This window comes from Copidosoma floridanum, unplaced genomic scaffold, assembly GCF_036245765.1.
Source record: "Copidosoma floridanum isolate Cflo_tuat_1 unplaced genomic scaffold, Cflo_Japanese_pri ptg000030l, whole genome shotgun sequence".
NCBI classification, from domain to species: domain Eukaryota; kingdom Metazoa; phylum Arthropoda; class Insecta; order Hymenoptera; family Encyrtidae; genus Copidosoma; species Copidosoma floridanum.
In genome coordinates, this window is record NW_028321907.1 from 16,806,247 (window position 1) to 16,832,084 (window position 25,838).

The following is a 25,838-nucleotide window of genomic DNA, read 5'->3' on the forward strand; positions in this document are numbered from 1 at the left end:
GTTTATCTGCCATATGCAACTTCGTTTTGCTGACGTTTATCCATTTATATTTGTTTTCAATGGTTTGCACTTTCTTTATTTTAAGTTGGGTATTTTCCGGTGTGCGCGACGGGGAAGAGGGGGGTGCTTCGTGTACAGACTCATTTCCGCCTAATTTCTGCCAAAGATTTTCACTGTCTACATTTATCTCATCAAAGTTTCGGACTTTTGACATTTCGGACTTTTTCTCATCTGACATTTTAAACACATCGACCGACTTTTCAAATAACCCGGGTTTATCACGAGCAGGTTCCTCGCATTCCCCGTCTTTCCTGAATAGATTTTCTGGCAACGTCACTTTGCCTCTCTTTTTACAAAGGAATTCAACGATGTATTTGTTATCGTCACTGATCAGGTAATCTAAAACAAAAGACGGATATTGTTTTCAGGGAGTCAACTAGAAATCGACCGAACGCAAGCCGAATCTAGTCAACGTGGCCCGAAGCGTGTTCTCGTGCTCGAACACAAAGCACGATTGCACGCTGGGCACTCACACAGCCGCGCGCGACCGAACACAAGTCTAACGTGACTGCGAGTCACACGGAAAATAATTTCGTTTACACACCTTTGGCGGGAATATCCCTTTGCCCGACACATGCCATTATTCCCCTTTTATCCACCAACAAGATAGCAGCTTGTTGTCGCCCCTCTGACTTGACTTGGGATGAAATTCCCCGACATATTCTCGACAGAGCATCGATAGTTTGCTCGTCTAAAAGAAAATGTAAACTTTTAAAATATCAGCCTTTTCTGACTAAATCTGAAAACCGCCTTGAATATTTATTGCCTAGAGTTCAATCAATTAAAAACATCGGGAAAGGACATATATAATTTTCTGCCAACACACGTTCAAACTTTCCCAGTTCAGACATTTATATTGTAACGCGCACACAACAGTCGAGGCGACAAGAACAAGAGACGCGAGAAAACACGAAAACAAAACACAAACGGCCTCGTAATATGCCTTCAGTCAAAAAGCCTCGCGTCATCACGAGAGGGAGAGAGAGAGACCGAACTCTTTCCTCAGCTGCCTTATGTTGTCCCCCTCTCGATCCACCCCGCTCTTGCATGCGCGTGTCGCGCTACCAACGCCACGTGTTCTTTGGAATCCCGCGCATTTCTCAGAATGCACAAGAAATCCCCTTTTTTACCTGACGTCGTAGCGTCCAACCTAGGCATCACTCAAGAAAAAGACAAAGTGTTGACCTACCGCTGATCTCGGTTCCGGCGTCCAAATTTGCTCCCCTTTCCTCGACCGGCGTCGACAACGCCTGGTCGACAACGGACTCGGTCTGGTCACCAGGAGTCACTCTCTCGGCCGCTTCCTCGATCGGACTCTCCCGTCCATCTCTTGCTGTTTCAGCCCTTTCCGCCATCCTCCCTTTTATCACTTTCGCCCACACAAAACAAAGATCACGCGCGGTGGAAGCGAGTCTGGGGCCCGTAACCTGTAGAGGTGTGAGTAAAGGGGGTGCGCGAAATAATAAAAACTAATATTACAAGATAAACAAAAAGTTTATTTAATAAAAACTGCCGACCGACGTAGAACACAACAGATACAATTCACAGACTTTACAGACTTACAACCGACTTATCAGACAAAGACAATGAATCTAGAAACGACGAGAGGTGTGGAAGGCACGGTGGCTTACACTGTACTAACTACAGGGCCCGCAAGTATCACCTTGCCTGTGGCGCTGTCTCACATACTATATATACAGCCTATTGAAAAGTCGTACATGCCAACAGTATTGCATACCTTGCACTAAGGGTAGTTTGATTAAATCGATATGAATATGCTCAAATCGATTGTCTGGTTCTGTGAATCGACCAAACTCTGCTCTGTTGTGCCGACCGACTTTTGACTTCTGGCAGGCTTCGCAGTGACGAGCCCGGTTGTTGGCGTCCTTGCGAACTCCTGGCCACACGAACTTGTGCGACAAGGTTTTGGCTGTGGCCTTGCCGCTTGGATGGGACAAACCGTGGAAGGTGTTGAAAGCCAGGCGCCGCAGAGGGGCTGGCAAATACGGTCGCACGATGTTGTTGTTGATGTTGCAGAATACCTCGTGTCCATCCATTGGAAGTTTCTGCAGTTGAAGTGCTGAGTCCAACAGCGTCGGTAGCTCAGCATCAAGGGCTTGTGCCTCGGCAATGGTTGCTGCGTTTAGGGAGGAAGGCATGGAGACTGTGGCGATCTCGAGGGCCTTCTCTTCTTTGTCCTGGTCAGCTGTTGGCTCGTTGTTGAGTGACTGCGCGATGGCGCACGTCCTGGATAGGGCGTCTGCAACGACGTTGTCAGCGCCTCGTGTGTGCTCGAATTTGGCGTTGAATCGCATCAGGTATTCAAGCTGTCGAGCTTGTCTTGGTGAAGCTTTGTCCGAGCGCTGTTGAGGCGCACGGACTAGTGGACAGTGATTTGTGAAAACAGTAAAAGGATGGGCTTCGAGGATCCTCTCAAAGTGTTTGACCGCTGAAAATATTGCCAGCAGCTCTCTGTCGTATGCGCTGTATTTTTGCTGCGTGGCATCCAGCCTCTTTGAGAAGAAACCCAGAGGTTTCCACGTGCCATCTGGTTGTTGTTGTTCCAGCACTGCTCCAAGGGCTGTTTAAGAAGCATCGGTCCAGAGCGCTAGTGGAGCGCTGGGCAGGAAAAAGGTAGTGCAGGTGGCATTGATGATGTCACTCTTACAATCCTGGAAAGCCTGGTCAGCCTCGACAGTCCAAGTCAGTTTGGCTTTCTTGGGTAGGCCTTTGAGCAGGTCGTGGAGTGGCGCTTGGGCTTCCGCGGCATGTGAAGTGCAGCGTCGATAGTAGTTAACTATCCCTAGGAAACGGCGCAGCTCTGTAGTTGTGGTGGGCTTGGGGTAGGCCTTGATGACATCAATTTTTGCTGGTGGTGGCTGAAAACCCTTCGAAGAAACCTGGTAACCAAGATAAATGACGTCATCTTGCCCTAGGGCGCATTTGGCTTCATTAACATGAAGTTTATTTTCGCGTAGCGTCTTGAAAAGCTACCGCAAGTGGACAAGATGCTAATCATGGTCCTTCGAGACGACGATTATATCGTCAATGTAGGCCTTGGCGAACGGGAGTTGGCGCAGCACGTAGTCGATGGTCCTCTGCATTAATTGCGCGGCGTTGCGCAGTCCTAGGGGGGTCCCCAGAAACTCGAACAGGCCAAAAGGTGTTGCTACGGCTGTTTTCTCCACGTCCTCCTCTGCTATTGGGATTTGGTAGAAAGCTTTGCGCAGATCTATCGTTGAGAATACGTTGCCCTGGCTCTCCTGGAGGAGGTCTTCGATGATGGGCAGCGGGTAGCGGTCCGGGAGGGTGCAGGCGTTCAAGCGACGGTAATCACCTGTGACGCGCCACGAATCCATGTTGGGCACCATGTGTAGTGGACTTGCCCATTGACTGGCTGACGGTCGGACGATGCCTTTTTCCAGGAGACCTGTAAAAGTTTTCTTCGCAGCTGCCAGCTTGTCGCCAACTAACCTGCGAGGGCGTTCGAAAACGGGCGGCCCTGTGGTGTTGATAGTGTGCCTTACCAGGAGTCCGGGCACTGGGCTGGGCTTGGTGTTTGGCTCAAAGATGCTTGCGAACTCCTGGCGCAAAGCTTCGTACCTGGCTGCCGGGGTATCACTGAGTCTGGACGTAGTTGGCGCTACCGTGGAAACTGATTGGAGAACCGCACGGGCGAGCGTCCCCTTGGAAGTCAGCCCTGTCAGTGGATCGATGATGCAGCCGTTCTTCATGTCGACCAGCAGGCCGTGCCTCGCCAAAAAATCTGCTCCCAGGATGGCGTGGGGCACGTCGGCGATGACGAGGTCACAAGCCAATTCTCGTCGAAGACCGATACTGAGAATTTGTTGACGTTGGCCATAGGTGTTAATCAGCGTTGCATTGGCTGCGTAGAGCACCAGCTTTTGTTGCTGCAAACCTCTAGTGGCTCCTGAGAGAGGCAGCAAGGAAACAGCCGAGCCTGTGTCCACCAGGAACCTCGTGGAAGATTGCGCATCGTGTAAGCGTAGGCGGATTTCGGGTTGCAAACCGACCTCTGCCGCCTGGCCCAGAGGTGGCTCTACTGGTTTCCCTGGGGGCCCTTCGTCGCGTTTGGGTGCGAGCAGGGTAGCTGGCAAGCGCGTGCCTTGTCCCCGAATTTGTCATGATACCAGCACCAGGATTGATCTCCCCCTGTTGATTGGCTGCGCTTCCTGGACCGTGACCTGCTGCGTGAGCGGCCTCGTGCCTGCTGCTGCTGTTTTTGTTGAGGGACCTTGTGGCTTGCGATGAACTGGAGCATGGCTGCTTCGAGGGCAGCGAGCCACTCGATCATCGGGTCCTTGTTGATTGCATACACTGTTGGCTCTGCAGTGCTGGTGATTTCGTCTGCTGCTTGTACAAGATCCTCCGTGTCTTCAGCCTTAAATATCTTAAGAAGGTTTTGTGTGTGCACTGGAAGAAGAGAACGCCATTTAACTTTGAGTGTCTCGTCAGATATTCGAGTACCCGCAAGGCCCTTCATCTTCCTCCACAGTTGCGAAGGCTTCATGTTGTCCAGCCTCAGGTCGGTGAGAAGGCTGTGAAGCCTCTGCTCCTCGGACTCTGTAGTGCGCTTTAAAATTGCCTCCTTTAGCGTCTTGTATTTGTCTGATGCCGGGGGTGCACTAACAATGTCCTCGAGCTCTGATGTTGTCTCTCGGTCCAACGCGCCAAAAACAGCGTAAAATTTAGCCGCATCGTCGGTAATGTTATTGGTATGGAAAAGCGCTTCCGCCTGCATAAACCACAACGCGGGCATTTCACGCCAAAATAGTCCGGTAGCTGAAGCAATCAATAAGGAACAAATCGGAGATAGCGTCCAAACTTTGCAGATCGCTTCGTATTATGGTTTGTAAACATGGAAAAATAGTTTTGTCCAACCAAACCACGGGCTTCAATTGTTATTAAACAATTAGTAAAAATTTACCATTTTTTTTCTTAGTTTTTCTCATATAACTTTTTTTGTGGCTGTCGGATTGCAAAAATAGCTAAAGATATTTTGTTCGTTATTTAATTATCTACCGATCTGTGTAGGTTAGATCATTGGAAGACTTTTTTTCGCGAAGTTATATTGCAAAAAAGTGCAAAAATCGTCGTTATAAATTGTCATTTTGAAACATCCATAACTTTTATAATGTTTGATGAAAATGCTTCAAAATTTGGTATTCGATAGCTCTTATAGAGATCTTAAGCCATGCTCAAGGCTTTTCTTGTATTATGAAAAATAACGTGAATAAACTATAATTAATTAAAAAATTCATTTGATTGTCCTGATCGTCAAAATTGAGCTAGACTAAAACTTTCAAATGGATTTTATTCAGAATACAAAGGACTTCAAAATTGTAAAAAAAAAATTTTTTTTTTCAATTTTTACCCCGATTTTTTTAAAAATTTAATTTTGCAATATTAACAAATTAACATTACTCGATCATTTTTTATTGTGGAGAAGAAGAACTAGTTCCATCTAATAGTGTATATTTTTACACAAATTTACAAAAAAAAATTTTTACGATACGATGTTTTTAACTATAGTTATTAACAATTTAGTGTTTTTTGCAATTGTTTAATTTCTATCGGTTTTTTCGATTTGAAAAAAATATTATAGTATCTACATAGCATCTGTTGTTGTAATATATGACTTACAGATTTTTTAACAAATAATTAACAGTTGGAAAAAATTACTTATTTATACAGTTTTACGTGCGATAACGGCCTGTGTACGGTGGATTGCATGTTTCAGGCGTCAACGCATGTGAACGATAATTTTCTTTTTGAACGTATTTGAGAATCCCTACCTTTCAATTTTACTGCGTACGAATAGAGAATAATGGAATCCATTGCTCAGCCGTGTGTAAATACTGTGAAGGTAAAAATTGTGCTAACATGGAAGACAGAATAGTGTCTCTTAGTGAAGATGAAGATGATAACGACATATACAGTATTCAGAACGTAGAGCATGAGCAAATTCAAATCCAGATGAGTGAATTAGTATTAGAAGACGATTCTGATGACATTTTGTTCGCCGAAACAGAAGATGACACCAGAGTGATAGTGATCACACACCAGTAACAAAAAAACGTAAAGTACAAGAAATAGTATTTTATAAAAAATTTATGCAACAAATATCATGTACATCGTATTTTCTAGCATTCACATAATAAATTTTGTATAAAAATGTATGTTTATGTATTTTTAGTTATTACAAAACAATAATAAAAGTAAAAGATCAAATAATATGATTTTTCGAACTGATATGGAAACGCCTGAAACATGCAATCCGCCGTACACAGGCCGTTATCGCACGTAAAACTGTGTAAATAAGTAATTTTTTCTAACTGTCAATTATTTGTTAAAAAATCTGTAAGTCATATATTACAACAACAGATGCTATGTAGATACTATAATATTTTTTTCAAATCGTAAAAACCGATAGAAATTAAACAATTGCAAAAAACACTAAATTGTTAATAACTATAGTTAAAAACATCGTATCGTAAAAATTTTTTTTTGTAAATTTGTGTAAAAATATACACTATTAGATGGAACTAGTTCTTCTTCTCCACAATAAAAAATGATCGAGTAATGTTAATTTGTTAATATTGCAAAATTAAATTTTTTAAAAAATCGGGGTAAAAATTGAAAAAAAAAATTTTTTTTTTTTACAATTTTGAAGTCCTTTGTATTCTGAATAAAATCCATTTGAAAGTTTCAGTCTAGCTCAATTTTGACGATCAGGACAATCAAATGAATTTTTTAATTAATTATAGTTTATTTACGTTATTTTTCATAATACAAGAAAAGCCTTGAGCATGGCTTAAGATCTCTATAAGAGCTATCGAATACCAAATTTTGAAGCATTTTCATCAAACATTATAAAAGTTATGGATGTTTCAAAATGACAATTTATAACGACGATTTTTGCACTTTTTTGCAATATAACTTCGCGAAAAAAAGTCTTCCAATGATCTAACCTACACAGATCGGTAGATAATTAAATAACGAACAAAATATCTTTAGCTATTTTTGCAATCCGACAGCCACAAAAAAAGTTATATGAGAAAAACTAAGAAAAAAAATGGTAAATTTTTACTAATTGTTTAATAACAATTGAAGCCCGTGGTTTGGTTGGACAAAACTATTTTTCTATGTTTACAGACCATAATACGAAGCGATCTGCAAAGTTTGGACGCTATCTCCGATTTGTTCCTTATTGGCTATTTTTTTATGCTTCAGCTACCGGACTAAAATGGCTGAAGTGTCTTTTGTGCCGACATGGTCTGCTCTGTCTCTGTCGGATTTTCTGTGTGGTTATGTTGGATACCGCCTACCTTGGGAGAATTACGAGGTGATCCTCTCGACGAAATCGACTCTTCTTCGCTGTCGATGTAGTTGCTGTCAGCAAAGAGTAGGACGGCGAAACCTAGCAGAGGGTCGTCTGGGCTGCCTGGCACGGGGGCGAGATCGAAACCGCGTAGAGGCCTGTTGTTCTCGCTGTTGCTTCGGCGGGACCCAGCAGCGCGACCTCTCCCTCTGCCGCGTCTAGGAGACCAGCTGCGGGCGCGGTTACTGGGAGGGTGGTCTGGGTCTTGATGTTCGTCGAGCTCGAGCGGGGGGGGGGACGTCCACGGCCTCGAAGGCGTGCCTGGCTGCGTGTCTCCGTCTTGAGAGCGTCCACGTGGCACTTGCACTCGCGAGTTAAAAGTTTATGTGCCTTACGAAAGCCGGTGAGTTTTTACATTTTAATGTAGTGAACCGCGTGCACTGATTCTCCGCGACCGAAAAGTATTATTATTAACAACTCACGTCAGGAAAATGTTCAAAGCCCAGGTCACCACTTATGGGATACTTTCGGGAGAGGAATCAGTGTCGGGTGAAAAATACACACGCGCTTAAACTTGTTCACTAATTATTAAAACAAATAAGAAAATAAATCAATTACAAAATACTTGATTGCTAAAGAAAACTCAGATTATAAAAGAATGTCTTTTCCCGCACGTGCTTTAGTATAGAGCACCGTGCGCGCGGCTTCGAGCAGCTGGAAGGCTGGACGCTGGATTAATGAAGGAGACGGCGGGCTAGCTTCCGTCGCCTCAGCTCTAGTTGTCCGCAGGTGATATGCGAGCGAGAGAGACAGCAGCTGAACCCCGTTGATCAGGCGCGGCTCTGCTTGCTGTCTGCTGGCTTGCGCGGGCGACAACTGCGACAAGGAGCTTGACTCGGCTAGTCAAACTCTTGATGTCTCTGCTCCAGCTTCTGCTTGCGTGCTCGGCGCGAAGATTGTGCGCCAGGTTGTGGCGCTACATATAGACCAAATTGACAGAAGTCGTTCAGAGATGTGTACACACTGACTCATGACGTAAGTCTACAGTCACCCACGTGGGCGGACTCGGTTTGAATAGTTTGCTACGTTTGTAGTACATAGCTCACCAATCCGTTCCTACAGGTAAGTGAGGTAAGTGAAGTAAGTAGGACGTGGGTGACTTGCTGGTGTGTACATATTTTTTGTTTTTATTTTTACATTTCTGTTAAAAATCAGTGTCCCGCTTTACTATTTGCGTTTTTCTAAACCAAAATCCTCTATTTTTTTCATTTCAAGAGTAAAAATTCTGAGAAATCAAGAAAAACATACGTCCGCTGCTTTAACTTCATATAATTTTCCAACATTAATCAACTTACATACAGTAATCTGTCGATTTATTATAAAATTTTTTTTTTTCAGCTATAATTCGTTCAAACAGCCTTTCGTATATTTGCTCATTATTTTGTTTTCTCTTGAAAAATTCTTTTGTGTCTAACATATTCTTTATTTGTATACGTACTGAAAAAACTACTACTGAATATATAATCGTAATTATTCAATATGCCTTTAATTGTAATCATGAGATTTTTAATAAAGTCTTAGAATTTCATGTTTTTGAATCATTTTTTACTACGTGCACAAAGTAATAACATAAAGAAACTAATTTTTCAAAAAAAACTGATAGTATAATCTGCATACAGTCTGCTTATTTTTGCGGACTCTCATAAAGTAGTATATGGATATATGATTTTTTCCTGCTGATAGCTCTATTATTCAGAGGGATGAAAAAAAGAACGCAACAAAATGTTAATTCTTAACTAAATTTTTTTTTATATACAATAATTTTATACATATACGTAAAATTTTGATCCATTGACTGTTTTTTATAATTAAAGTAATAAACTTTGTTCTCACAATTATGTCATGTTTCGTGACGGTATAGATACCTAATTATCAAACAATTAAAATTACTTTTATGTATGCTAACACTGTCGTCACAAGATGTATGTAAGAAAAATTGTTATGAAATCATATATTTTTTATATACATAAGCCAATTAATTACTTTATTTGCCATATCTACAAAATCATTGAGCTACATTTAATTTTTTTGTAATCGACAGTAGGGCATAAATTATTTGTCCGTATAATGCTTTTAAAAAAACTCTTGGGTTGTAGATTAGAGATTTTTATAATCTTAAAAGGTAGCAACATCATTAAAATTTATTTATATTTGCAGTAACAATAAATAAACAAACAAAGCAAAAGTTTCTGCTCAGATACAACGTAATTGCTCTACTTTTGATGATTTTAATACTTCCAATAGATTCAATTTATTTATTTTTATTTTATTATGCATCATGGAGATGTAATGCATACTAACGCTTCAGTCAAATTTGTATAAATAATTGTATGAACTTATACATTCATACTCAACGGCATGATTATTGCAAAACACGAATGAATTCAAGTAAACAAACGTGCACAAAAAAATTCTAATATTTAATAAAGAAACTATTGAGTTGAAATATTTCTGTTTTGTTCGATGAATTTAAAAATATATCCTTCAAAATTAGATTTTGGCACGAAGCGATATCTTTGAATATTTATTTTATAAACTGTATCAAATTTTCCCGCACAAAAAAATAAATAATCGAAAGAAAATTAATTCACACATTAGAGATAATTGGGAAGTGACAGTGACAGCAAGCTCTCGCACTTCCTGCTAGAAAAAAGTTCAAAACCACTAAGCTTATCCATGATATCAAAGCAGTGTATTGATAATAGGCGAACTGTTCAATATATCATTAATTAAGCGTATTGAATGGGTGAAGTTTATATCTCAAGTCAACAGACTATCAAATAGTAGTACGTTGCGAATGTGATTAGTGCATTTTTCAGTCAATTGGTTGCTGCTTACTACGTGATATATGATTCACTACGTCTATTCTGCCTCCATATTATATAGATATTAAGAAAATCTGTATACATAACACGATGCAATCGCAACATCCAGCAATACCAAAATTGCCCAACCGGTATTGCTGATGGTGTCTGGCGATTTAATTTCGTAAAGCACTACTTTTTGGTTGTTCATTAGCCTGAGACGTCAAGTTAATCCCATTTAATAATAAAATGCAATACACTCGCATTTAACGATGTTCTGCACAATTCGCCCATTTTGCACAATTCTACTAGGTAGATAGATCATCTGATATCTGTAATTGATAAGTGGATTATTTTTTCTTTAACAAGGAAACACACAAGTTTCCCAATATCAAATGTAATAAAGCTTTAAAAAAATTTTTTTTTCATTACAACTTTCTATAATTACTTTGACTGACTCAATGGACGAATGAGTTGTACTTGTACTGCTCGAGATAACTACGATTAAAATTTCAGACACCCGGAATCAGCGGCGGAGGCAGCGTTGAACCAGCTAACGATCGCGTGCTCTTGAATTATAGCGGCCAGCTCTTTTAGCCATTCGTCTAATATAACGGCGCATACAACGACATTTTGCACACGACTTATTTTACTTGAATTTTCCCACATGCTCGTCTCGTGATGTCTGGCGCTGAAAGTTACATTTCCAATTACACGTTGTAAAAAAGAATAATAAAAAAACAACTCAAGCACTTGATACTTACTTTTGTCTAGAAACTCCATTACTTGCATCTTCTTCAGCTATATTTGAAAACGAATCGTTGCTGTAAAATGAGTCTGCCTCTACGTTGTTGCTGTTTGATTTTCTAAATATTTGAGTTAGAGATGACGTTAAGCTCCTTCTCTTTGGTTCTAAAGCTGGACACATAAAAGTTGAAAGTGAGAAAAATGAACACTATTATTGATAAATTACGATAGTCGTATTCCAGTAACCTCTATTTGTTGGCATTGACACAGGTGCACCCGAATGACCTGATTCTCCACCAGCATGGTTTTTCTTTGGACTAGGAAATTGTGCGGCGGCTTCGAGAACATTTTTTCTTGCATTAACGAGTCTGTTTTCTCTAGAGATTAAAAATACTCGAGCCTGCTCCACTAAAACGCTAATAGCATCCTCCGGTTGTTTCATTGTAAATCCATCAATCTTATGCTTTAGAGACGCAAGAACCTTTTGGATGTAAAAAATATTTCAATAAATTTGAATAAAAAATAAAAAACAATGATATCGATTGCAAAGTTTTACCTGAAATAAGTACTTGATACTGGGTTGGAAGACTAACGAGTGATTCAGTAGGAAAGATTGCAGGAGAGGCTGAGGATAAATGGCAAGTCTACTTATAAGTCCAGTTAAGTGTAAATTGACATAAACATTGTTTTCCGTCATGCATTCCAATTTCTTCAATAACACGTCTAAAAATACACCGACGCTCGGTGGTCGACCGTCGGCTATCTCCAATCGTTTTCCATTTTTCGTGAAAGCGTTTCTCCTCTGTAATCGGTGCCTCCTCTGATGCGTTGTCGTCGATCTTTGCCGATTGGCAATCGTGGGTGGGTCAGTGGGTAGACTTTGATCGGCACTTGCCTTTGATACGGTATTCTCGTCGTCATAGTCATCGTTGACGGGAGTAGACTCGTTGGATCCCTTGAAGGCAAAACTCTCGTAACCACTGCTTTCGCCACCATTAATTGACAACTGCAAGGAATTCAGCATATTGCTCGACTCTTCAGTCATACTCGAAGGACTTTTGACATCCAAGTTGTTCCGTGTGTTGCTCACAGTTTCAGTCAAAAGTTCGGCTATGTCGGCGTCAAGCTTTTCTCTTTCTCCGGGCGAAAGCTTTTTATTTACTTCCGATGAATCTTTTGTTGTTTTAACGACCGGTTTTTCCGTAAAGCTCGCTATAATTTTGTTGACTTTTTCATCGGTACTGTTCCTTCTCAATGCCAATTCTGGATTCGTAAAAGCTACAACGGTTCGACATGCTTATGAGTACGGGGAAAAATAATGATTTTTTTATAAAATAAAGTTTATTGATTACCATCATTGCTGTCGCTACTTATTTGCCTATCAGGAGATGCACCAGAATGTTCGCGGTTACAACTATATACACTAGACTCGTCGTCGTCCTCGTAATACTCGTCTTCAGAATTTCCATTTTGATTATCCGTACAGTCCATATCGGCGTCGTACTCCTCCTCTTCCATCTCCTCACCTTCATATTTATTGGACCAACTCGAGCAAGCTAATTGACACTCTGCTATTTTTTGCCTGGCATCTCTCAGATACGCGTAATAATTACTGTACAGACTCTCAGCCGCCATGCTAGTGGACAGTTTTATGCTTTTGTACATACTCACTTGCTGCTGCTGTTGGATGATGAATTTACCGTGTATATGTATGTGTAAGAAAGTTGTTTGAGAATCTGCAGGAGAAATCAAAGTATTACCTGATGCGACGCATGGCTTTCTTGAATAAAGGACGGATCACGAGACAAGACAGGTGGTGAAGAAACAGCGACAGCTGCGGTGGCAAGGAGAACGGCCGGCGAGGGACCGGCACAACAGTTAGGCGCGAGGGACAAGAATTTATCGGCGCAGCGACCGAAAGGGTCAAGGTCATTCAACAATCTGCGCCTCTGCGACAACATAACGTGCGAACATGGCGCCAGTGCACCGAAGCAAAGTTCCAGCATCACATCTTCGCAATTGAGATCAACGAGGGTTTCGAATAATGCCAGCGTCACCAAAGTCAGCTAGTGTTGAAAGTACAAAAAAATTTTAAAGTGAGAGAAAACTGGTGCGACAAACTTTTAATCTTCGTATGTATTTTTACCGTACCCTCGACTGCTGAGATGACATTCTCTTGATAAGGTGGTCGAGAATTCGGTTGTCATCGTAATTTTCTTCCAGCAAAAATCTGATTAGGGACCGCAGGAGGCCGGGTTCGTCAACGTATCGTAGAAACAAATCGAAGTAAGCCGTCGCAGCTACCAATTCATCAACTGACGTCTGTAACCATGACCATTAATTTAGGTAAAAAAATAATTAAGGGGAAGGAAAGTTTAACAACTAAAGAGCATGAAATTACTGTGGGAACTAACTAAACATTCCATAGCTCACAAAAAATGTGTAATGAACTTGCATCCAGGGTTTCGAGTCAGTGCAAAGCTTATCTTGAAGGAGTCATCAAAACTTTAAAGCGCCAAACCGTCATATACCGTACAAAAATTATTTTTAACAGCAATGATGAGATTAAAAGCGACATTGCGAGATAAGAGCGGGCAGGAAACGTGCGTCTTTGGGTCATGCACAGTGAAAAATTGATACACACGTACGTCTGTACGTAAATACATGAGAACACAATGTAGATGCGAGAAATACAAACCCGATACATCGGCGAATCAAGCTCTTCCAAGGACAAGCCGATAGATTCCTTAAAACGATGCAAAAAATAATAATCAGTTGTGAATTGGGGCCAACACCGTGGTTCTTAAAAAGCTACCATCACCGTCACACTTTTATTTTATTTATTTATTTTTATTTTTTTTTATTTTTTACCATAATGGATGAAACGTATTTTAATGTGGTGCTGAATGAATTAAAAAAATTTTGTTGATCTGATTCTTAGGGGTATCAAAAGTTACACTCAAATGAAATGAAAAAACAATCCCAATTGATTCACCACGTGCATTATATGACATAAAGTAAATTCATCCACATTAAAACTTTAGCCTATAGTTTTTAGCAGCAAATATGGACGGGAAAACATTGACTTGAGCCTTTTTTACAGAATCCTTCACAACTCACTACCTAGAAAAGTACCTGTAGAAGTGCAGGTCCCATTACTGGTACGAGAAAACCCCGATACAAAAACTCCAAGAGTTGCTCTTGCACCAGGGGATGAACCACTTGAGCAACTGCATTACAGAATTCTAATGAATTCATTAGCTGAGACAGAGGTGGTATGTCATTGATATCATCCACCGTAAGCCTATGCCAGTCTTCACTTTCTATGTCAAGTGTTCTCGGTAGAGCGGAATACAACGCACTAAGTCCTGTAGCCAATACCTACATATTAAGAAACATTTTAGCTCACTGATCTGGTGTTGATTCACATGATCGCGAACTTACGGAACAAATGTGCGATTCCTCTGCAATGTAATTTCCAATTTCGTCATTCTTCTTTGAAAGTGACATACACAATAGCATGGCATCTCTAGCTTGTTGGCCAACGCCACCTTCTCTGTGTATATAGGGTACTAATAACGTAAATATAATAAATCTGAAAAAGAAAAATACCAATTTAAAATTAAAAAAAAAAAAAAAAAAAAACATCTTACATAAAATATTTCAATGTAACTCTAAATTTTGTTTTATAATGAAACATATTAAGACTAAAAATAGAAATAGAAATTCTCGAAATTTACAGTTGGTTGTACTTGAGTATGCATTTTCCAAAACAGCAGATAAATAACAAATTTATCAAGCCTCACTTGAAAGTCATTTCAAAGTAAAATGTGTATTTCATGATTATACTTTTAAATATTGCCCTTGTTGGCTACTTGCCTATTTTTTCCTATTGCCGTAGGTCTAAAAAACAATCTTAACAATTCGGTATTTTGAACTAGGGAAACACACATATGATTCAACAATACAACTAATTTCTTTTGTACTTCTATTGGCATAATATCTCCAGCGCACTCATCCAACAAACGTAACAATGGCCTTGTCACGGGCTCATGAGCCAAGAGAGAGCTATCGTGTGATATCAACAATTCATAAAGTTTCAACTGTTCTAATCGGACGGCATCTCCAAACCTGTAATCAATGCACATGGTTTACAAAAATCACAAATACTAATTTTGGTCGAATAACTCTTACCTGCCAGTGTGGGTGCTCCATTCGTGCAACTTCTCCAATAGATTTTCACTTAACAAGTGTTCTAAGCAAGGAGAGCAGTGGGTGTTGATTTGAGCTGCCGATACAATGTCCCTTTGCTGCAATCTCAAATTCTGATGTCTCTGTTGAAGAGAGTAATCCCTCAGCTCCAGCAGCAACAGAGTCATCATATGATCGACGTGATTAACTACTCCCAGGACATCATCGTGACTAGGTATACTTTTGGGGGGCTGAAATTAAAAAATAAACAAACTATTACTTGTTACGAAAACAGATGACGTTCCATGGCACAGCCAGAAAAAAGAGTAAAGAAAACAACAACAACAACAATCAAAACACTCACGAGTGACTGACAGATGATGTCGTAGCTCTGCTGCCAGTGTTTGCGAAAGCTGTCGTAACAGGCAACGGGATCAGCATCCTTGGGCGGCGAATCTCTCGAGCGCTGCTTGCTGAAACTGCTCCTGAGCGGGCTGCTCCGGAGCCAACTCATACTGCTACTGACCACCTGCTGTTATCCTTTCGTGGCATATATGCTCTTAAACGGAGTCTTGGTCGTCGCACCAGGAAAAAAAAGAAAAAACACCACACAAATACGAGTAGGTGTATGCTTTTATACACGGATAAACGTCGCCTGTTCTCTTTTTACGCTCGAGTGCGCTTTCCTTTTTGACAAACTCTCACAACATTGCTTGCAGGTACCTACATAATACTAATGGAAGAACTTGGACCTACGTATATAGGCATGGTGTCCTCTGAGGGTATCGCAATCGCGTAGGAGCACAGTTTTTTCATGGTTTACACAAATAGAATGGGATAATTCTCTCTCTTGCGCTTACAAGAAATGTGCAAAACACGCACTTGCAGGTAGATAATAGTAGGTAAACTACTACTGTAGTACTCTCTTGCTACAGTTGCTACTACTGCTAGCTGTACTTAATTACAAATGTATGTAGTATATGTACATACACAAAAAAAAATATACGTACTTACGTACGACGTTATACGAGAGTTTACATTTACTTGCGGGTCTGATTCACCATCTTATATAGTCACCCCACCGTCGAAGAATCATCAGCTATAGGTACTTAAGTAATTCAACTCTTGGTTCTTGCACTGTTGCACCAAGCTAGAATGGGCTTACCGACAAAGTTAGAGAATCAGTAGGTGCTGATAACTGACAGATTTGTCGACTGTTGGTCATCAAGTTAATCAACTTTCGATTCGAGCTTATCAAACAACAATCATCATTATGTTTCAACATTCTAAATCCAAAAAAATATTCTGTCAAGAGATAATTTATTTGCAAAAAGCCTCTGGCGTATTATTACACAATAATTGTTACAAAATACAGTTCTGACTGATCTTTTTTTTTTTTTTTTTTTCATGAATACGAATAAAAAAATTTAAAAGAATGTTAATGTAAAAAATATTGTTATTCATGAAAAAAAATGCATTAAAATCGCAAGTCAAAAAACCTTGGACAATCAGTTTTTCTAGGTTGCTGCACTTAAAAAAAATTTTTTTTTTCTTACATTTTTTCAACGGGTTTCAAACCCAGCAACGAAAAGCACTGTTCCAACATCATTGCCGTCACCTCTGTTAGCAGTATTCGCCCCATATTTACTTTAACGATTTCTCCTGCTTGATTCTTTTCTACGCAGTAGCAGTTATCATAAAATTCAGAGAACGTACAAGCGACCTCGTAGCAGAAATCACAGAGATTGTGGAGGGACAGATCCTTGGTGACTTTCATGATGACATCGGGAAACCTGAGCAGCACCTTGGCGAGCTTCCACTCCTTTTCGTGGTCCAGCGAAATTGGAGTGCTTTCGATCGCCTGTTTGACCTGTTCGCGCGATACGTTGGCCATTCTGGCGATCGATCGGATCCTTGTCAATGCGTACAACAGGTAGACCGCCGTGTTTCCCTTGTCCGACAGCATTCTGTCGAACGAGAATATGTACTCCTTGTTTCGATCATGGCAGAGATCGGCATACTTGATGCAGCCGTAAGCCACCGATTCTTTAGCTCGATTGAACTCTTCCTCCGTCAGCACTTTTTCGCGTTCTTTTTCTTTGAGCTTCTCTTCCGCTCGTTTCAAACCTGAGAGGATAATAAAATATTACACGTTTGTAAAAAAACCATTTTTCAACCAGCATTACCTTCATCAAGCAATTCACTGAGTTTAACGGTGTCTCCGGAGCGAGTTTTAAATTTTTTCTTATCCTCTCCAAGAACCACACCGAAACCTACGAAATCCATCTTGTGAAAGCTCAAAAGGATTCTGGCTCTTTTCGCACAACTCTCAATTGTTTGGAAATGAACGGCTTGCCCAGAATCTACGACGTATATCAACCATTCGCCTTTTTCCTCGAAGATGCGGTGTCTAATAGCGGCCATATCCGACGTATCATAGGTAAAACCACCGTCGCGCTTCACAATAGTCAATGGGATTCCATCTTTCGTTTGTCCCCACATGATTTTACGCCCCTCGTCTTCTTCCAGGAAACCCTCTTCTTCTAATACTTTGACTATGTCTTCCATGTGTTTCTGGTAGAATGATTCACCCCTCTCGACCAATTTGATGTCCAGGCGATTATATATACTTTGAAACTCTATGAATAGGAATGTTTAGGATTAAGATTTTTTAACGAAATTTATTGAGCATATTTATCGATGATTTCATACCTTTCCTCGATACATCGCAAATTAACTTCCAGGCTTGCATGATTTTGGGATCGTGAGCTTGTAATTTTACTACGTTTGCATATGCCCTCTTTTTAAATTCTTCATCAGTATCAAACAATAGTTTTGACTCCTTGTAAAATGCCTGTGGAGTTAATTTTTTTCGTTACAGGTTCTAATGACGTTTTTAATGTAAACGAATTAAAAAAAAAAAAAAAAAAAAAAAGACCTGGAGATCTGAAATAGGTGGCGATTCTGTACAATAATTGGGGAATTGATCTTCAAGATGAGTAATCAACATTCCAAATTGCGTTCCCCAGTCTCCAACGTGATTCAACCTTAATACATCGTGACCAAGATATTCCAACAACCTGGCAATACTATCGCCAATTATAGTTGACCTCAAGTGGCCAACATGCATTTCTTTGGCAACATTTGGGCTAGAGAAATCAATAATAACTTTGCGCTTTCTAATCAAGGGAGCAACAGAAACTTTTTCACTTTTCAATACATTTCTGAAAACATTTTGTCCAAATTCACGTTTCAGGTAAATGTTTATGAAACCATTAACAGCAACATCTAATTTATCGATCATGCTGGATGATGCAACTTTGGCTGCAATTTTTTCAGCAATGTCTTTAGGACTAATCTTCTTCTTTTCTAAAAATTGATATAAAAATAAAGTCAATTTTTGTTTTTGTTCTAAAAATAAAATAAATCACACCTAAAATAATATTTACCTGTAGTTTTATCAACTGTTGAGAGTAGTTTACAAATAGGAAGAGCACTGTTGCACTGGTAGTCGCCAAATTTTGGGTTGTTACTCATCGAAATGTCAACTGGTGGATCAGTCAGATCTGGGAACACCTCGCTGATGGCTTTTTCAAATAAAGAGGACAGTGTATTTTGAATACTAATCATACTGCTGCAGTTGGACATGTCAGTGGTGAGTGCAATATGTTTGGCCTTGTGTTCACACAGAGTCTACAAATAAAATATTTCCTATTGTTCATAGTGTAGAGTAGTTAATTTCATGGAAACCAAACAATATGATAAACAAGTAAAACTCGAGATATTTACTCTTTTCAGGATTTCTATCCTATACTTGAGCTTTTCGTTTTCTTTCTTCAATTTCTCAAAATCAGTCTGGCTTACAGTTTGACCATCGTCTTCATTATTCCCTTGGATGTTTCCACATTTTAAAAGAGCGTATAGTGAATTGAGCTCCTTTTTAAGACCATTTATTACGTCTTCCTACAGAATTAAAAAAAAAATATCTATTATCACTCGTGACTTTACATTGTTGATAATGTCCATAACCTATATTCGTGAGATATCAATGTCGGTAACGTATTTCAATTGATAAATATTCCCATGTTGGAAGAAAATAAGTGAAAAATAATCGTACCGCAAGTGATGCTCGCTGTTCAAATAGATCAAGCTCGTTGAACGACATTTTTCATCTACTAAACTGATTTGAAATGTACTCAATCGTACACACATGCACGTGTCTATAATCGGCTCGTGTATATCTCTATCTGCTGCTCTGCTCTCTCGTCTTTCGTCTGCTACTTATCTGAGAATTTTTCCGGTAATTCGATTCTTTAGTATTGTGTTACTTCATATAAAATGTTGCCGATAAAAATAAAATATTTAATAAAGTTCTTAAAATTTCATGTATCACATGTTTTGTGGCATTAACAATTTTAATTAAACACGTTATAAGACTTCAATTTAATTTCGATCAAATGTGGTAAATATAAATAAAAATACAACGCGAGCTTCTTCATAAATATGTATATTTAAAGTTGATGTTGACATTATGGATTTTAATTAACATTGTTTTTTTTTTTAAACATGTACATACTTACTATTAATGTTAACGAAAAAGAAAATGTAAGTCTTTTTCAAACGCGATATTGAGTAGCTGCCGAAAGTGGCACATTGAGTCATTGAGTGTGTTGTAAATGGTTGAAAACTCTCATTCCAATATGTTGGCGGAAAATGATAATTATTATTTAGTACAACAAAACAACATTAGTGAATCAAACAAATGTTTTTATTGTTATAAGTTGTGAGGCATACCTTTGGCTCTGTTGCAAGACCAAAAAGTAGTAGCTATCATACCGATTTCATATACTCAATACACTTATCGGTATTTAAGTCTTATTAAAAGGCAGCTGCAATTAAAATGCAGGTATGTGGCGTCCCAAGTTAAACCGCCAGAGATGAGTTGATGAGTGAGTGGCGGCTGTTTCGGCGTTTGTATGGGGGGTGTCCTAGCTTGGCGGTCAATTTTTGGCTGGTCTAATTTTGACGCCAATGTCACTTACTTGAATCAACTTTTTATCCTCTATCCATTGGACCAGGTGGCGGCTATTTTGCCGTTTGACACCCTGGGACTTTTTTCAAAACAACCTAACTCGTTATCAACAATAGATATCGCAAAAATACTTCGGATCTCCACGAATCATGAGTTTTCCCAATATTTGACAAATTGACGACGATTTCGCAATTTACCCATGCACCCATCTGACCCCCAGCCAGCTCTTAGCTGGACAACTGGTTCTGTATATTATATATAGGTATATTTTTGCTAAGAGAACCAGACTGGCCGAACCAAAAGGGGCTTGAACAAATCTTATATAAGGTTCGTTTTGGTTCTAGTTTGGTTCTATAGAACCGACCTACTCGGAATTTTGGTTCTGCGGAATCAACTCTCGTGAACGCGTGTTTTTTTTACGTTTTTTTTTTTGGTCCCAAAACTGACCACACCAAACCGAACCGAACCGAACCAAAGGGGGGTTTGAACGAACCTTATCAGTTTCGGACTGAAAGTTGAAGAGACACTTACGTCTATACTTACGTTTACGTGTGTACATAGCGTTAAAGTTATAGAAAATTTAATTAAAGTGTTTTTAAATCCCATCAGTAGGCCGCGGTAGTGGAGCCGGATATTGCGATGATATGCTCTGTCTAGGAACTACCTAGAGCTAGGCCGATTAGGACAGTCTAGGACAAGGATGGCTGTCCCGTCAACAACTTTGTCAACGCGAAACAAAAAGCATTTTCTTGGCGTACCAGCTCCCTTGGGATATGTCGCTGGTGTTGGCAGAGGGTAAAAGCATGAAATTTAATTTTTAATTCAGAACTGTTGTGTAAACACAACGTCTCTTCTGTTCTAACCTTAATTTATTTATTGAATTTGTTTTCTCTTTTCTAGGGCAACAGGATTTACCACTCGTTCTGATATCGGACCTGCCCGAGACGCCAATGACGTATCGTTAGTACCCATCCACATCAATTTCATTCTATTTTTTTCCACTCAGAGTATAAAATAAGTTATGATTAGCTATGCACTAAGTAAGCTCTTCTTTTATTTCAGTGATGACAGGCATGCCCCACCAATAAAACGGGCTAAGAAGAAAGAAGAGGAAGAAGAAGACGAAGAAGATCTCAATGACTCTAATTATGACGAATTTTCTGGCTATGGAGGATCATTGTTTAGCAAAGTAACATTTGTTGTTTAATGTAGTTTTTGTTGTATTTTTATTCCCCTGTCTATTTTTTGTGCTAAATCTGCAACTTGCAAAAAAAACTTGACTTGACACAAGGTTTATAAAATAAATGTGCAGTATCTGATTTTTCGATAAAAATCTGATGTTTTGAACAGTTAATTATTGTACTGCTATAACTTTAAAACACAAATTAGCCTTTCTACTACTACAAAAAGAGTGTTTACACTAATAAAATCGCGATCTTTAAAAACACATGTTTCCATTCAGGTGAAAATGATAATTGTTATTGTATAATTTTAGGATCCATATGATAAAGATGATGAAGAAGCTGATGCCATATATGAGGCAATAGACAAACGAATGGATGAAAAGCGCAAGGATTACAGAGAAAGAAGGTTGCGTGAAGAATTGGAAAGATACCGACAAGAGAGGCCAAAAATTCAGCAGCAATTTTCTGATCTTAAGCGAGAGTTAACAAATGTTTCTGAAAATGATTGGAAAAACATTCCAGAAGTAGGAGATGCCAGGAACAGAAAACAAAGAAATCCAAGAGCAGAAAAATTTACTCCTTTACCCGATTCTGTACTAGCACGCAATTTAGGTGGCGAGAGTGCAACTAGCATTAATCCATCAAGTGGTCTTGCATCGATGCTGCCTGGGGTAACCACCCCTGGAATGCTGACACCCACAGGAGACTTGGATTTAAGAAAAATTGGACAAGCAAGAAATAATTTGATGAATGTTAAATTGAGTCAGGTCTCAGACTCTGTTAGTGGTCAAACTGTTGTAGATCCCAAAGGATACCTCACTGATCTGCAAAGTATGATCCCTTCTTACGGTGGAGATATCAAGTAAGAAAGATTTATTAACCATATATGAATTTTAACATCTAATTATCTTTACTTTGAATGTTTGAAGTAAAACGTGATATTTCAACAATTATAAATATATTTCTTTTCATGCTCATTTTTTCTTGCTACAGTGACATCAAAAAAGCAAGGTTGCTTCTCAAATCTGTCAGAGAAACAAATCCGAATCATCCACCAGCTTGGATTGCATCAGCTAGATTGGAAGAAGTAGTTGGTAAAGTACAAGCTGCAAGGAACTTGATCATGAAAGGTTGTGAAGTAAATCCGTCATCGGAAGATTTGTGGCTTGAAGCCGCCAGGTTACAGCCACCTGACACTGCAAAGGTAGTCATTGCTCAAGCTGTGAGACACATTGCAACTTCTGTAAGAATATGGATTAAAGCAGCAGACCTAGAAACAGAATTAAAAGCTAAAAAAAAAGTGTACCGCAAAGCCTTAGAACACATTCCTAATTCAGTGCGTTTGTGGAAAGCAATTGTAGAGTTGGAGGATCCCGAAGAGGCTCGTATACTTTTAAGCCGTGCTGTTGAATGTTGTCCCACAAACGTTGACTTGTGGTTAGCTCTTGCTAGACTCGAGACTTATGATAATGCGAGAAAAGTACTAAACAAAGCCAGAGAAAACATACCTACCGATCGTCAAATTTGGACAACTGCTGCCAAATTGGAAGAAGCTAATGGAAATAAGAGTATGGTTGAGAAAATGATAGACAGGGCTATCTCTTCGCTAAGTGCTAATGGAGTTGAAATAAATAGAGAGCACTGGTTTAAGGAAGCAATGGAAGCTGAAAAGGCAGGGGCCGTTCACACGTGTGAAGTCATTATCAAATCAATCATCGGACATGGAGTTGAAAAAGAAGACAGGAAACATATGTGGATGGAAGATGCCGATACAGTAAATATTTTTCTTTTTTTTATCAGACTAGACTATCTAGTATTTATTAAAAAATCAAGCACAATTGAACTAGCTCGTATTTGTTTTCCACAGATACTAATTATTAGTTAGTAAGAAAGCCACCAGTTTTTTTCTAAACTTGTAAATGTCCTGAAAAATTTTCAAAATAAGCTCTTTGAAACATCTTGTGCATATATAAGATTATATATAATATAATAAATCAAGAAAATAGAATCATTTTTAAAACGAGTTACAAATTTTATTAACTCTTAATTGCAGTGTGCTCAACAAGGTGCCCTTGTATGCGCAAAAGCAGTCTATGCCTATGCATTGAATGTATTTCCAAGCAAAAAATCAATTTGGCTACGGGCAGCGTATTTTGAAAAAAGTTATGGAACAAGGGAGTCCTTGGAAAGCTTGTTGCAAAGAGCTGTCTTTCACTGTCCAAAGAGTGAAGTCTTGTGGCTCATGGGGGCTAAATCGAAGTGGCAAGCTGTGAGAATAATTTTCATTATCATTGACTACTTTAATAAAATACTTTGAAACTCTAATTTATGTAATTGTAATGACTTTTTAGGGTGATGTGCCAGCTGCTAGGGGTATTCTATCCCTGGCCTTCCAAGCTAATCCTAACTCTGAGGACATTTGGCTGGCTGCTGTCAAACTTGAGTCTGAAAATTTTGAAAATGAAAGAGCAAGACGTTTACTGGCCAAAGCTAGAGCATCTGCTCCTACTCCAAGAGTCATGATGAAAAGTGCTAAACTAGAATGGGCCCTAGATAATTTCAAAGAAGCCTTGCAATTACTTGATGAAGCCCTAGAAAATTTCGATGACTTTCCAAAACTATGGATGATGAAGGGTCAAATTGAAGAACAACAAGGACATTTGGATAAAGCTATAGATACATATAACCAAGGGGTAAGTCAAAACGGAATGATTGTATTCTTAAATTTTAATGTCGATTAAAAGTTTTAAAGGTATTATTACGTTCTCGTACATCTCCAAAATAAAAAATCTATGTGTAAACTATAATCTAAAATTTTATTCAATATAACAATTTACTTTTAGCTAAAGAAATGCCCTACATCAGTACCACTGTGGCGATTATTAGCTCATTTAGAAATCAAAAGAAATCAGTATACGAAAGCTCGTTCAGTGTTGGAAAAAGCGCGTCTGCGAAATCCTAAAAATGCTGAAATTTGGTTGGAAGCAGTTAGAAACGAAATAAAATCTGTTAAAAATAGGGACATGGCGAATAGTTTGATAGCAAAAGCTCTTCAAGAATGTCCGAACTCCGGCTTGTTATGGGCTGAAGCTATTTTCATGGAGCCACGACCTCAGAGAAGAACGAAGAGCATTGATGCTTTGAAAAAATGTGAACATGATCCCCATGTACTACTCGCAATTTCAAAGTAAGTATAAAATTGAAATTTTTATAATTCTTAACATCGGTAATAAAAACTGTTTTTGTCATAGACAATAATTGAGTACAACTGTATGAATATAATCGTCATAGAAATCTTGTTGGTCATTTATTCATTTATTTATTTAGATATATCGTCTGGTAATTTATTTATTTACATTTAAACGGGAGAGACTCAAAATGAAATAAACAGTAAATAACGTATTTAAAGTAAGAAAAGCTCATATTCAGATTTTATGCACATTGTGAAAGAAATGATTAGCTAAGAAGATACAAATTAAAATTACATGTAACTACGTAGCTACAATAATATAATTGATATAAAACTAAATGATAAATAAACAATTGAAAGATGATATTTGATAACTATTGAAAACAAAATTAAATCTACAACCTGTTTTATTATATAAAAGTTGTACTTTTTTTGCGCAAGGTTCTTACATGAAATTTATCTCGCTTCTTTTGTTATTCAATTAATTACAATTACTAATGTTTTTTCTACTTATTAGGATGATGTGGTGCGATCCCAACAAAGTTAACAAATGTAGAGAATGGTTCAACAAGACAATCAAAATTGATTCTGACTTTGGTGATGCATGGGCATATTTTTACAAGTTTGAACTACTAAATGGGACTACAGATAATCAAGAGGAAACTAAAAAAAGATGTATTGCAGCTGAACCTCATCACGGTGAAAATTGGTGTAAAGTATCCAAAAATATTGCAAACTGGCGCCTTAGTATTGGCGAAATCTTGGAATTAGTTGCTAAAGACTTACCTGTTCCCATATAGAATATTTTCAGTTTGTCAATACTTCAAAATTTTGTATATATTCTTTAAACTGCTTGGAATAAAAAAAAAATGCAACTAAAAATTTTTTTTTTGAATTCCATACAGTTGTGATCACATGGTAAGCTGTAAAAAAAGTTATAAAAAAATGTCATAATGCTGAAGAGTATCGTATGTTCCTTATGCTGTAAAATAGTTGTTGGCCTTGTTTATTTGTACTTTCTTACGCTATAAAATATGAAAAGAGCTGGTTGTTGAAGCTGTAACGATTCAAAGCTGATAAAAACAATGGGTCGCGGGACCCATGGAAAAAACGAAGCATCGATAAAGTTTTTATAAAGAAACTACTCTTGTAAATTTATTTATTTATTTATTTAGTAAAATTTACGGGACCAAAGTCCCATCACATGTAATTGTGTAGCTTAAATAAT

General features: G+C 38.7%; 3 protein-coding genes across 4 annotated transcripts; 1 reads left to right on the forward strand and 2 right to left on the reverse strand.

Moving 5' to 3' along the window:
- Positions 1 to 9,244: 9,244 nt before the first annotated feature.
- On the reverse strand, positions 9,245 to 16,377 carry LOC106645453 (FHIP family protein AGAP011705). The gene is made up of 13 exons (XM_089596552.1): positions 15,569 to 16,377; positions 15,208 to 15,455; positions 14,893 to 15,144; positions 14,458 to 14,608; positions 14,149 to 14,394; positions 13,712 to 13,759; positions 13,165 to 13,335; positions 12,774 to 13,079; positions 12,366 to 12,693; positions 11,570 to 12,276; positions 11,260 to 11,494; positions 11,031 to 11,184; positions 9,245 to 10,951 (listed from the first exon to the last, which is right to left on the reverse strand). Exons 1-13 carry the CDS (start codon positions 15,716 to 15,718, stop codon positions 10,771 to 10,773), a joined length of 3,177 nt encoding a protein of 1,058 aa, XP_089452678.1. The 5' UTR covers positions 15,719 to 16,377; the 3' UTR covers positions 9,245 to 10,770.
- Positions 16,378 to 16,523: 146 nt separating this feature from the next.
- Positions 16,524 to 19,802, reverse strand: ArgRS (arginine--tRNA ligase-like protein). 2 transcript variants are annotated; one of them, XM_014361333.2, is made up of 8 exons: positions 19,785 to 19,802; positions 19,322 to 19,489; positions 18,994 to 19,167; positions 18,654 to 18,897; positions 18,143 to 18,573; positions 17,917 to 18,058; positions 17,391 to 17,843; positions 16,524 to 17,331 (listed from the first exon to the last, which is right to left on the reverse strand). In XM_014361333.2, the coding sequence occupies exons 2-8, from the start codon at positions 19,367 to 19,369 to the stop codon at positions 16,757 to 16,759; spliced, it is 2,067 nt and encodes a 688-aa protein (XP_014216819.2). In that variant the 5' UTR covers positions 19,370 to 19,489; positions 19,785 to 19,802; the 3' UTR covers positions 16,524 to 16,756. The 2 variants fall into 2 exon arrangements, with proteins under 2 accessions (XP_014216819.2, XP_014216820.2); XM_014361334.2 differs by lacking the exons at positions 19,322 to 19,489; positions 19,785 to 19,802 and having other exon boundaries at positions 18,654 to 18,915; positions 18,994 to 19,073.
- An 892-nt stretch (positions 19,803 to 20,694) lies between these two features.
- Prp6 (pre-mRNA processing factor 6) lies at positions 20,695 to 25,725 on the forward strand. The gene is made up of 9 exons (XM_014361332.2): positions 20,695 to 21,031; positions 21,137 to 21,196; positions 21,299 to 21,425; positions 21,732 to 22,282; positions 22,414 to 23,194; positions 23,474 to 23,689; positions 23,772 to 24,113; positions 24,264 to 24,607; positions 25,128 to 25,725. The coding sequence occupies exons 1-9, from the start codon at positions 20,937 to 20,939 to the stop codon at positions 25,408 to 25,410; spliced, it is 2,799 nt and encodes a 932-aa protein (XP_014216818.2). The 5' UTR covers positions 20,695 to 20,936; the 3' UTR covers positions 25,411 to 25,725.
- Positions 25,726 to 25,838: the final 113 nt, after the last annotated feature.